This window comes from Lipotes vexillifer, unplaced genomic scaffold, assembly GCF_000442215.2.
Source record: "Lipotes vexillifer unplaced genomic scaffold, Lipotes_vexillifer_v1.1 scaffold1656, whole genome shotgun sequence".
In the NCBI taxonomy this organism is placed as follows: domain Eukaryota; kingdom Metazoa; phylum Chordata; class Mammalia; order Artiodactyla; family Lipotidae; genus Lipotes; species Lipotes vexillifer.
The window spans coordinates 3,697-17,398 of NW_006791665.1; the positions used below are offsets into that span (position 1 = coordinate 3,697).

The window sequence follows — 13,702 nt, forward strand, 5'->3', positions numbered from 1 at the left end:
TAGAAGGAAAATAATGCAAGATAGCGGTAGAGTGATTTTAGGAAAAAGTTTGAGGATGAGGCTACTTTAGATATACCCAAGGAAATCGTCTCAGCGGAGATGCACTTTGGTTGTTTTTAGGAGACACCAAGTAAACACTCTTGAACAAATACAATTACCTATGTTTAGTGTTCTCATTTACACATTACACGTATAAAGTAAAAATTTTGTGGGAGGGTTTTTTTTTCCAATGTGTATTAAAGAAGAGTGACTTGTATGAAATATGCCTGATGGTTAAAATATACTTCACTATCTTTGTTTCATGTAGGTGTGTCAGCTCAAGCAACTACTAATTCAGTCCAAATAAATATCTTCTTATACCTTTGTTGTCTTCTTGCTTTTCTCCTTCCTTCCACTTTCTTATCCTCTATCTCTATTTGGTTCTGTGGTGTTGGAGAGTGGCTCAGGCTGCTTGTTAAGAAATACTGCTGTAACACCTCTGAGAACATGGGCTCCATTTCTGTCAACCTGGCACAATTCACACATCTTCAATTGGCTTCATTATTTATTGTTTTGTAGAACAATGACAGGATACTTGGCTCTGTGAAAAAAAAAAAAAAGAAAGAAAGAAAAAGGAAAAGGAAAATAAAAGAAGGCCTTTCTGCCCCAAGGACATGCAATTTAAGTTAGATGATTCAGATTCAGACATAAAACACAATGGCTGAGAAACTGGTTCATTTGAAAACAGCCTGAGTTTTTATTCTTGTCTGCAGAGATGGCAAATTTACTGTGGGATATTTTTTTAAAAAACAAATAGATACAGAGAGATGGAAACGAAGAGATAGGCAATGCTATCTTGAAATTTTATTCTTTATTTTTCAGACCACTTACTAGCTAAATTTTATCCCTATAGTGAAATACTGAGAACAAAATCCAGAACGTAGTGTTAGATGGACACTGGTACATGTAGATATTCTATTTGCTTACTGTAGGATATAAAACAACTGAAATAGATTCAATGCAATAAAATCAAATAACTGAAAGCAAGTAAATCAATCATTACCAAAATTATAGGTGAAATAGTTCCCTAAAGATTATCAAATCAGTGATCTGAAAACAGTGAGGCAGAATTTATTGAAAACAAATGTGAAACCATGATGCTACTATAAAGGGTAAAACCTGTTAAATACACTAGACTTTCTAAAAATCTGAGAAAAGAATGCAAGTTGTTTCTTCATTGACAGTGAGCTAAATTATACGCAGTAGATGCTCAACAAATGTTTTTGAAAAGAAGAGAGGGAGGAAGAACAATTCTTCAGAGAAGGAGTGATTCTCAATAACAAGATGCTTCTAAAAGTTTGATCTGTGGAAGACAGGTGCTCTGGAAATTCTTAGAGGGCTTTCTCCATCACCACTCCATCTACATTTTCACCAAGAAATTTATATCTCACTTTGAATTTCCTAAATCAAACAAATGGCTACTTATATTGCATGTTTTTAAGAGAATGAATGAAGTTTGGATGACAGAAATCAAAGAAATACCAGTGTTTCTGGGTTCAAGGCCCTTCAGTATAGAGCAGTTGTGGGTAGGCTGCCACCATGTATGTGGGATAAATAAGCACAGGGAAAACATGTGGGATTTGGGATCTTGGAGGATAAGAGAGATAGTGGAAAGGGAGGTTAGACAAACTCTCAGAAAAAATGTCACTATGTATGCCACCAAAAATGTTGTGCCTTTAGTTGTACAAAAGGGTTGACAATGTTCTGGTTATGTAGTTATCACTCACCTTTTCAAACTGTTCTAAAAGAAGAAGCAGAGGAAAATAATCACCCTAATCTGCCTTACTGAATATGGGCTGCTAGAATTATAAATACAGAATCTATGGAGACAGAGAAACAAATAAGTAATTTAATTTCCAACCTCCTGAAACTCATATCATTTCAAATCATTCAGTGGATTTTATTCATTGTGCTTATTCCACTGTAAAATTACATGTACAAAGAAATACATAATTCTTTGTGTTTGCTATTGGCTATAAATCTTTAGAACAAGCTTAGATTACAGTTATTTAAAACTATGTATCATGACCACATTTGCAGGGTTTTTTCCAATATTTAGTTAATACTACACAGACACATTAAGATTCATTTAGTTGTGAAGCTAAATATAGCTAAATAGTGCCTTCAAATTATATTAGTGAGATATAATAATATATAACACAAAACTGTGCGTTGTACTGGATACGGATTCTGTGTTAGGAATAAAGTAGTTAGGAGAACATAACAGTGGCCCTCTACAGCAACAAGAGCAAATTCAAACTTGCCCATTTGTAGGCGAAGACAGACGCTAGACTTTCATAATTTAAAAGGAGGTTAAAAATTATTAAGTATTAAAATATTATAAATTTGGAATTCCAAACCTATGATCCACAGCTCCACTGGATCCATGAGCCTAGATTCCATACTTCAGGGATGGTTCTTGTAAACTCCAGTATGTACAGGGGTTGCATTTTACAGGAGAGATTTCATTAGCTTATCAAAAGATAAAGAAAAAACACAAAGAAATAAACAAAATTTTAGACTTCTGTAAAATTTTATTTCAGTATATTTATATTTCTGCTACTGTGGACATTTTATAAAACATCCAAATATTTGGGAATCACAGGTTCTTATAAGTAATAAACTGTCACATTCATGAGTATTTTACAGATTGCAAAGCTCTTTCACATGAATGCCACACCCCCCGCTTCCTCCCTCTCTCCCCATCCATCCTCCTCCCCTTCCCTTCTTTCTTACACAACCGTCACAGGCACCTTGTGCCCCGTTCACATTTAGATCCATGTTGCCCGATTTTTTTCTCTCCCTTTCTTTTCTCCGCTTACTCTGCTGACTTTTAGATAAAATGTGCTGACAGTCACCCCTACTAGTTCTAAAGCTTGATGTAGCTAAATAGATGATTTACATTTTGAATCTAAGGCACACATTATAGCGTCCTTCATCTCTTTGTATTCTGGTTGCTCTTCTTATTTGGTTCACAGGTATATGAATTTTCAGTTTCCTTAACTATACAAAGGAAGAGGGTAATAATAATCCACCCCATAGGTTTGTGTGAAAAATAAAACTTTCATATTTTCAAATATTTTTGCTAATACCTGGAATAGAGCAAATCAAAGCAGGCATCTATAAATTACAGTCATTACTAGGAAGCAATTAATGCAATGTGAAAATCTCTGACTCTCACAATGCAGTCTGTTTTGAATAGGAAACTGATCACCATTATTAATAACATTGAAGAAATAGGTGTTTTCCTGTGGAGAAACTGACACATTGTAAAATAATTCTCCAGGAAGCTCATTCTGGAATCTGCCTGGCTAGTGTGGTGAAAATTCTTGAACTCTTTCATTATAGTACAGAAAGATATATTGTATCTTTCTAGGCAGTTTAAAAAGAAAAACCTATCTTTTAACTTACTTCTGCCATTTTCTACAAATGGGGTCACCTTACGGAGCTTCTGGCAAAATAGCTTTATGAGGCTGTTTTGAGAGCATCCAAAAGATAGAAAACCTAGAATATCAGAAGACAGTTGGAAGAATCTGTGCATGAGGAGCAAATGGGACCCTGAGCCAGCTGGAGCCTTGAGCAGACATCCAGCAGAATTCCATCTGGACTCGGGTGGGAACTTCCCTTGCAGTCTGTGCAGCGTGGAGTGTTCCTTGGCTTCAGCCTTGTCTGGTTCTCTTGCCCTCACCTCTCTGCTCTGACCCACAGCCTGTTCCACGTTTGACCTGCCCCCTTTTCCTGCTCTGACTTCTGAATGTGCCCCTGTTGCCATGACTACCAGCCCTTGGTTTTGACTTAGCCTGGCTTCTGGTCACAGTTTCTGCACTCACACACGGTCAGGTTCTCAGCTCCTAGCTTTGGATTCAGTTGTAATCTTATTTGTACACTTGCTTCAGGCCTCTCATTTAACCATAACCTCCTTTGTTTCACTCATTGGAATCCAAGGTCTAGATCCAAGGTTCCAAAGATGGGCCTGAAGGAGAAAACTTCAGCTCAATTATTTGATGTTATTTGGGTCCTGTCCATGTCCTTCTTTAGTAAATGGCTTTGAAATAGCACTTCATTACTCACCCTTAGTAGGGAATACTTCCATACCCTAATCTAATATCTCTCAAAGCCATGAGTAAATCAATCCTGCCAGCATGCATTTACTCTTCCATGAATGGTGCAAGTGTTGGCTTAAATGAATTTATATCAATAATTCAATTTAAAATTATACTGAACATGTACAAGGAGAAAGCACATGTAGAGGACAGTACCAGACATAAAATAACCACATAAATAATAGTCAGACTGTGCCAAGTGCCCCAGAGGTACATTTATAAAATAACAACAACAACAGAGCAAAAGGAGTTCATAAGTGGCAGAAATGATGTGTATTAGGGACATCAAGGAAGTCTTATTTGTAGAGGTGGAATTTGATATGGATCTTAATGAACTAGCAGCCGTTGGGCAGAAAGTTAGGCAATATAGGTGGACCTCACAGGACCAGAGGACAGTAAGGGGAAAAAATCGTGGAATTGGTAAAATATAGAACGTCATCAGGGAAGTAGTTAGCTATCTATCTTAGTGGGAGGATAACATTGGTTCAGGAAACTAATGCTAGGAGAACAAAGTGGACTGATTGGCTGGAGTTTTCCACTGAGGGCTTGGAAGCTTGTGTGAGAAGCCTCATCTTATTTGCAGATATGTGTTTTATTGATACCTTAGGAAGATTTTTTTTTAATGTTGTAGGAGAGAGAGACTGGGACTGGGGTGGCAGGGATAGGAGGAAGCCTTATAAATACTCCAGGTTATTATAAAACAATGTACAAAGTGTATGTGTTTATGAATAGGTAGTGAAAGTAAGAATATAGAAGAAATGGTGGGTAGGAGATATATTGTATAGAGCACACATGAGAAAACTAAACTGTTTATATCTATGCCTGCCTCTCTAAGTACATTATTTTCCATGAGGAATATAGATCATAGTTTAAAGGAGAAATGTCACTTTTCTCCTTTTAGAAAGTAAAATGAATACTTTCTTGAACTTCATGGAAATTTTTAGGAGTCACAATATCATCTAGAGTGGTGGTTCCAAAACTTAATGGCATATCAGGATCACTTGAACAACTTGTTAATTTCTTTTTCATTCAGAAAGTATTAGGCAAGATATTTGAATCTTTACTTTGAAAAAAAAACAGGTAGCTATTTGGGAAGGGATCTGAAAATTACTGATTGTGGGACAAGAGTGTCCATACTCAACCTCCAGCTTTCTGAGTAGTCATAACAAACTGCCACAAACACTCTTGACCAGATGGCGTTACTATAAGTTATTTTAGTGGCTACTCAATAAAATGAAGTTCTTATTTATCCTTATGCCAACACAGATAAAATTGTACTGACTTTAAATGGCAGAATTATGTATGCATACGGACAAATTGTCAGAAGAGAATTTCAATTAAAAAATCTTGAACATGTTTAGAACAATTTTCTCATTTTTAATGGAAGTTACTATTGGCCAATTAGACTAGATTGTGTTTTTTATGTAGCTAAGAGGCTAGTGAAGTTATCCCACTGTGGTCCGGTTGAATGGATTCAGTATGTCCTGCTAGCAGATTTACAGTTGAAAGTCTGTGGTTCTTTTTTTATCTTGCTCCAAGCTCCATGGTGCTCAGCCAAGCAAGAAGCTCCAATTGCCTTCAAAGATGGCTCTTCACTCGAATGAGCACTGTGGGGTGCGGAGTACGACCAGAACCTGGCTTTGTGCAGGAAGCTTTAACATATGCCTCATTTTAGATCAGTCTCTACCAAAAAGGATTGTACACATCTCTAATTCACAATAGGAAATTATGAATTACAGCATAAACCAGAGTGAACCAAATATTTGAAAAAGACAGCATATTAGGGCAAAAACATTTAACAATTAACTGATTTTCACATCTGGATCCTGTCTATGCATCTAGTTCATGTGTCAGAAAATACAGTAATAATGTATAGGTCAGTGTTGCCAAGGTGTTTACAGACAAATTCATACATATAACCATTTATTCTGTGAAAAATAACTTATTTTAGGATATAGACCAGTTTTCTATGTTAGCAAATATACTTGCATAGTTACAAAAACTTTCATCTTTATTTCTCAAATTTCTTTTTGTCACTGACTACCAAAGATGATAATATATGGTCTATTCCCGAAGACCCTCTCAGACAATGCTAATTCAGCAGCATTTTTCTCTCATGCTGTCAGGTTCTACCCAGATTTTTTTCCCTGACATTTGGAAGGATCCTGCTGCCTTTAAAGCTACAGAATAATAGCAATGGTTAAAGGGTTTTCTTTGTTTTTGTTCTGTTTTCTTTTTGTTTTTGCTTTGGTATACATTTTAATTTTAAATATCCCAAGATATAAATCTCCTAGGTAACATAAATGAGAAATCTGTCAAAAATTTATGAAATATCATAATTCAGTAAATATCATTAGGTGCTATAATCTAACCAATAATAGGACAATTTACTTGTATATCTGTTTCCCTCCTTTCACATCATTTAGGCTAAGGCTGTTAAGATTCTCCAATGAAGACTAGTTTGTCAAAAAGTTGAAGAAAAAATGATATTGACTTGTGTCTCTTGGTAAAAATATAATATCAATACTTATTTTTTTAAATTATAAGTGAACCCGATATTCTATGGTTATAGAAAATAATAGTACAACTTGAAATCTAAGCTAGCAGTGTTTTCATTCAAAATTAGTTGCAAGTCTTAGCCACTAATTTTCTCTCTCCTAGTTTTCCTTAATTCTCACATAACACACCATGTTTCAAAACTGAATTATGTAGTTCTTACTTTCTTTGTCTTCTCTTATTTGCCCTTGCCTGCTATTGATCTGGAGACAGACCAGAGCCCTATATTAGTTCCTTCCTTCACCCCCTTGATCCTTCATCTGCCCATCCATCCTTTCCCACTTACCTTCTCACACATGTCTGAGATTCTACTCCATGCCAGGCCCTTTGCTGAATACTGAAACTGGCGGGGGCGGGGGGTGGGGGAAGGTGCGATGAATTGGGAGATTGGGATTGACATATATACACTAATATGTATAAAATGGATAACTAATAAGATCCTGCTGTATAAAAAATTAAATTAAATTAAATTCAAAACAAATATCTTGGACAATTAATGTAAATTAGGAGAACTGTTTGGTTTGTTGACATTTAAGTCCTGTCTTCCACATGGCTTTTGAATCATTTATTTTACTAGTTCTTCTGGGTCTCATCTTTTATATACTTGATATTTTGTCTCAAAGTTGCTGGCTACACTGAAAGAATCAAAGTTTCTGGAAACCTTCCCATTCCTATTCTCCCCCTCTCCCCGCCAAACACACACACTCACAAAACACACACATGAACAATAATTTTTCAGCATGTTGTCATAGCATTAACCTAATGTGGGAAAGGAAGCCTGAGCTATTTTACTGGTTGGTTTTGAGTGATCATACCTTAAAGAGTATACATGTTAACGTCAAAGGGCTATGCTATTAGAACTTCAGAACTATATGGTTATAATTATAAACCAACCAGAAAATGCAGTTTGTTCAAAATCCCCTCTTCCCTCTTTATAAATAGCATATCTGGAAGGTAGTCATATAGCTCCACTGGTCCACAGAGAGGGTTTGCCTTCTGGCATCAGTTTGTGTATCTATGCATGCATATATTTGGTTTAGGATGAAACTAATTGTGTTTGTGGATAAAATTGATGCCAATTTTATCAATTTATTTCCAACTTTTTCATTTGAATTAGCAACAAATTATGATCTTAGGGTTGGTTCAAGGATGATTTCACGGTCTAACCCAGATAAACAAGGGTAAACCTCAGGAGACTTCTCAGTGGTAAAGCGATTTTAATTGGCAAAAGATCCTGAAACTGCACATTCAAAACAAACTGTTACTCAGCAGACAATTTGATGCCATGAGTCAGAGTCCTCTTTCACAGCTAGTGAAAGACAGGGAGCGTTGGGGAAGAGCTGGTGAGGGGTAATGAGAAGTGTCACTTAAAGTTAGTTCCTGGAAGTAAAGATCAAAGTGAAGGACACTCATGCTCCTGGCACTAGAACTCATATCAAAGTGTCAGGTTTCAGAGTTATCTCAATCCTGCAGTTCCAGCCAGGGAAAGGGAAATGCTCAGTTAACTTTGTACAAGAAATAAGATTCTTCATCTTGAAATCCTTAGTTCTTAATTTTTATTTCATATTAAAGGCAATAAGATATTGTGGCATAATTATGACTATAGCTAAAGAAACATGTCACCAAACCAAGTCCTCAAAAAAGTCAAATGGACTTGATTTTTCACTGTTTTGTTTATAAATACAAAATTTTTACATTTTTATTTTTTTTCTGCTAGCCTCACTTCTATTTTCAAGGATTACTTTCTTTTAATACCCTCTATGAATTGTCTTAAATTTCAGTTATAAACATAATAAACAATTAATAATATAGTGTGAATAATAAATTGCTAGATATATTTCTAGAAAGCATCACTAACATATTTGTATTGTGCAACCTTAAAATTACTGTTGCTGTTAGAAACTGAATAAGAAAGAAAAACCTCACAACCAAAACTTTCTGGTTTTTGCTTCAAAAAGACATTACATGTAAAGTTATTGGTCATTTGAAGTCAGATATATGAGTAGATTGGTCACCATAAGCAGTTAGATAAGTTAGTAATCAATATTTGAACACACTTCTTTCATATTCTCAGGCAATCTTATCTAACTGCAACCTTAAGACCCAGCTAATGGGATGATTGATTAATAAGGCCAATGATGGCAACAAAGGAAACTCAAAGTAGAAAAGAGTGAAGACAGAATGACTTCAACTCTATCTACTGCAAGTAGCCAGGACAGCTCTTCCTTCTCCAGGTGGTTGAAAACTGGTGCTGAAGGCATTTAAAATAAAATAAATAGTCCACTTTTATAAGGAACCCTTAGCAGGCTAGGAAGTCTCTTCCTCCAATATTCTTCTTCGATATCCCACGCCCCATTAAATTATGATTTGCTTGACTGTGTGGTGGTATGTTACCATTTCCAACTCACTAAGAAAAGTGTGTGTGTGAGTGTTTGTGAGAGAGAGAGACAGAGAGAGAGACAGAGAGATTTTAGGCATTCATCTGGCTCTGAACGTAGGAAAGATATAATACTTTCCGTTTCTCTGGCAGTAAAGGTTGGAATCCTGCAGCAGTTAATAGCCTTGTTTCCACAACAGCAAAGCAATGGCACCTTAAACTGTACCATCGTCAGCTCTGCAAACTCGTCATATGACACTTTTTGTGGCCCCTTGTCCATTGACTAATCCTAAGGTAAAAATAAACTAAAATACACCCTTCCCCCAAATCAGGTCACCTTTGAGGCAAAAGTCAGACTACAGTTTTTAATGATTCCTTGGGTGGAGTTAAGTTGAAAGCAGGACAAGAGATAGAGAAGGAAGAGACCAAGGCCTGGAGGGAGCCACTAGCAGGGAGGGGTGGGGGTCGGGGGGGGGGAGTGTACAGAAGCAGGAATAGGAAATAATTCTTTTAAAAGCCTCTCAGGGAAAAATGCAGCAGGATGCCTGTCCTTTAAAATGGGAGAAAAAAAATAAAACCTGTTAAAGACTAAGTAAACATTCTTTTCGCTGCTGCTTTTGCCAAACACACAAAATATATACCCTAAATGGAGGGGTAAACCACATTAACTGCCTCTGGTTTCACATGTTCCAAGGCCTGTTTTAGTGTAGTTATTTTTCTGTAAGTCATTCTGTAATGACTTGGGGCAGTGGTCCTCCCCAAGAATGTAAAACTTAGACATATAATTGAGTCTTATGAATCTGATGGTGTTAGACCTCTTTCTGAATGACTAGTGCGTTCACAAAATATAGCTTTGAAACTGAAATGCTATGACTCACTCATTACTTATTGAACACTGATCTAAGTAAGACTAGGGATATACTTGACAGTAAAACAAACATGATGCTTAGAAACTAGTGGAAGTGTAGCCAATTTATCATTGCATTGACTATTTTCTATATTTTTTAAAAAAAATTGAGTCACATTTCCCACCATTGGGGATAATTTAGGGTGCATATATGTATGTGTTTTGTTTTGTTTGTGAAAATATATGCAAAGAACAACAAGCAAGGGATTTGGCCTTTGCACTTAAAAAGTATGTCCTGGAGCAAGTTAGTCACTGAGCCTCTTTAAGCCTGTTTCCTCCTTTGCAAAAAATGGATGCTAATTCTTAAGTCTTTGTTGAATATAATCATTAATATAAAACACTTAATATAGTGCCCAGAAAACAATAAATGCTCAAAAAATATTAGATCCATTTTTTCCTCCTTATGGCTGCTAACATAGTATTTCATCAGATCTGAGAAACCATAGATTACAAAGCACAGAGTACCATTATTTTATGTACCATTAAGAAAGTAATGCTGACAATTAAATTCCAACATAATACTCTCTTAGCACATTGATTATATGACACATCCTGAATCTAGAATGCATGTATACATTTTTAAGAAAACATGGTGAATAAACAAATAGGTGTTTAAATTGTGTTCACGAGACATAATGGTTTTGGTGTTTCCAATTTGAAGGTAATTCATGTTAACAGTACAGAAACAGAGATGAAATTGACAATAGCTATATGTATACACATTCATGTGTATACTGAGGAAAGACATAGAAATAAAAAGTAAACTAACCAATAAAGGATCATGACTAAACGTTACCCTTAAAAATTTCTTATTCTATAGTTTAAGCAATGGTCTGAAACAAATGAACAAATAATCTTTAAAAGCTATAGGTACCTCTTAAGCTAAAATGATCTCTTTTTCTACTTCAGAAATTAGAATAGATATAAGAAATACTTGAGTATTAAATACAACTCAAATTAATAGTGTTTCTTTTTATTGTATTTATTATTTTTAGGTGGGAAAAGTTTTATTTCTAAATATATTAAGTGATACTGGCATCAGTCAACTAACTTATCCAATAATGTTATATCCCCAAACAAATTTGATTATTACAGATAACCTGAGGAGACTCAAACCACTCAACATAATGCAAGGAATCAAAGTCTAGAAAAGGCAAGGAGTCCCTAGCAGATTTGTTTGATGTGGAGGCACTGGAAGACTAACATTATGCTTATAATAAACATCACAATAGACAGGGTAATCCATGTGCCCAGAGTTTTGGGATGGCTTTCTCTGTTCCACTGGCAGGAAGAGGAAGAGATATTATGGCATGCATTTCCATGAATTCTTGGAATACACACACACACATACACCATTCAGATCTACTGAATTCCAAAGGATTACTTCAATACTGGATTTTAAATTGCTATAAAATGCTGCACAGAGAATGAGAATTTTGTTTAAGTCATATATGGAGTCAGAAAGTGCATAGTCTTTAATCTGGCAAAACCACCCTTGTGACAATCTGGGCCACCAAGGGGCTCCTTTGCCTGCCAGTCTCTTTGTTCTCCTCCTACTTGGCATCCTTCCTGAACTGCTTGGGATCATGGCCGTGCGGGAGTCTCATATGATTAAGGGGCTTTATGTGCAGGTGGACTCATGCCAGGTGCCTTCCTTTCACTTGTATTACCCCTTCACCTAGAAACGACAGAAGCAGTGGTGATTCAGTGAGAGCTGCTTACGATGGGAGAAGCTAAGGGAGAGCTCATTGGAAGCTAAAATGATCCACACAACTGAGCTGAGCCTTTCCTAACTTATTTGGAGCTGGAGTAGAAACTCATATAAATGGCTATCACGTTGTAGATCCATTGATCTCTGTGTACTTTATTCTGGGCTCTGAGGCATCCTAATGAATTCTAATGTCGATTGCCTGGTGGCCCAGGCACACAAGTGTAATTAAAATGCACATAGGACTTCGCTTGAGGAAGTTCCTTTCTGTTGTTTCTTTTTCTTATTCCCCCTACTCTCACTTGCTCTTCTGGGGCAAGAAGTAGTTCTCCTTTATACTCTACTTTAAATGTTCAAATTCTCTTGCTTCCTTTTGGGAATTCAAGAAAGCAATAGCACTGTCTTGGAATTCACCAGGTAAATGGCCAAATCTGTCATTCGGTTTCCTTTCTCTGCATAAAGGCAGACCTATGGTGTACCTAACCATCATAAAAATGTTCAGACTTGGAGTTTTATATATATATTCATCTGCTTCTTACCAGATAATTCTCCTATTAGTGGAAAGAACTTTTACAATAGTATTAACTCTTAGAGGCTCCCCTTTCAAGGAACTATAGAGGAGGGGGTCTTTTAAATGCCCACCCCCAGTGCTCTTAGGGGATGCATGCACCTTGAAATGTGTGCAACTTGCCTAAAAGGAGTCACTTGCACAGTAGGTGAATGACATTAAAAAAAAAGAAAAAGAAAATATCATTAGCTTGGAGAAAAACTGAAGTTATTTTATTTATTTTTTTTTTTTTTGTAAGAGAGAACAAAGTACTTAACCAAATTTGTTTTTCAAAGAGTAGCCTGAAGGCAAAGAAGAGGGAACTTTTCTAATTAGGATGTAATTCCAGGAACCTCTGATGGTGTCTTAAACTCTACTGAATATGGAAATTTCAAGCCTTCCTGTTAATTAACTCAATTCACTAACATTGGGATGGACAAGGCTCCTCATTGCTAAGCTTTAGTATTACACTTTGAAAGCAGTAGGTCTGTGGGGCCTCCCCTACTATACTTGTGCTCACAACTGGATTTGTTCAGTAACAGGCTGAGCCAAGTAAATGGCCTGAGGGCAAGCATTTGCTTTGGTTTTGCTAATTTTTTCTTTTCCTTTTAAAATCTTTCATTTGTTTTGCCAATATGCCTGCTTTTCTGGCACACCTGCTTTCCTCCTTAGTGGTAGTTCTCTCAAAATCAATTGTGAGCGGCTTGCAACCAAATGCCTGATTAAAAAGTTAGCAGACCTTGAGTGCAATTACTTTAGCTCTATTGCACTCAGGCATTAAACCCGGTGTTAATTGTTTCCCATTTTTGTAACGATCCTTATAATAGGATAAAAACAGAAGAGATAATTTCTTGTAGTTAAAACAGCATAAAATAAAGTCATCCACTCTGATTAATCATTGCAATATGAAATTAAACACTATTAGGAGTAAATACATGTTACGATATTTTTTGATTCCAGCAAAAGTCATCATTTCTTCTGTGTCAAAATGTATATTGCAAAAAACTATTCAACTAAGAAAGAGGTTTCTGTAATAAATAATCTTACAGTAATTATTTAAGGAATTTTATGTTGTTTCTGAGCATTATGTACCTTAATTATTGTTTATCATAAATACATATTCCCATTTATTACATAAATCACTTTTGGTCAGAATGACATTTTCAAATGTATTATAATATTTAAAACATTTAAACTAAATATTTTCAAGGTATTGATTTTATATAAGAAGGAATGTTAAGAACATTGTATGAGAAACATAGTTTAGCTAATAATGCCTTATTCTAGCATTTCATAACATTGAAAAGATTCTTTAAGATTTAGAATTCTATGATCTAAAATATCTATTTAGATGTTTTCTATATGTGAGAATAAAGAAATATTTGAAGACCGTTACCTCTTTTCTGTTTTTCATTCTGTATAGCTATTTTGTGCCTTAGGATTTTTTAAACCTGTGATCAGGAGA

General features: G+C 35.7%; 1 protein-coding gene across 1 annotated transcript in view; it reads left to right on the forward strand.

The window, feature by feature from the left end:
- The first annotated feature begins 4,408 nt into the window (after positions 1–4,408).
- Positions 4,409–13,702, forward strand: part of LOC103085826 (protocadherin-9-like) — a 377,376-nt gene continuing 368,082 nt past the window's right edge. The window contains exon 1 of the mRNA XM_007464484.1: positions 4,409–4,537. Coding sequence (XP_007464546.1) covers positions 4,409–4,537 — 129 coding nt within the window. The remainder of the gene's footprint in view (positions 4,538–13,702) is intronic.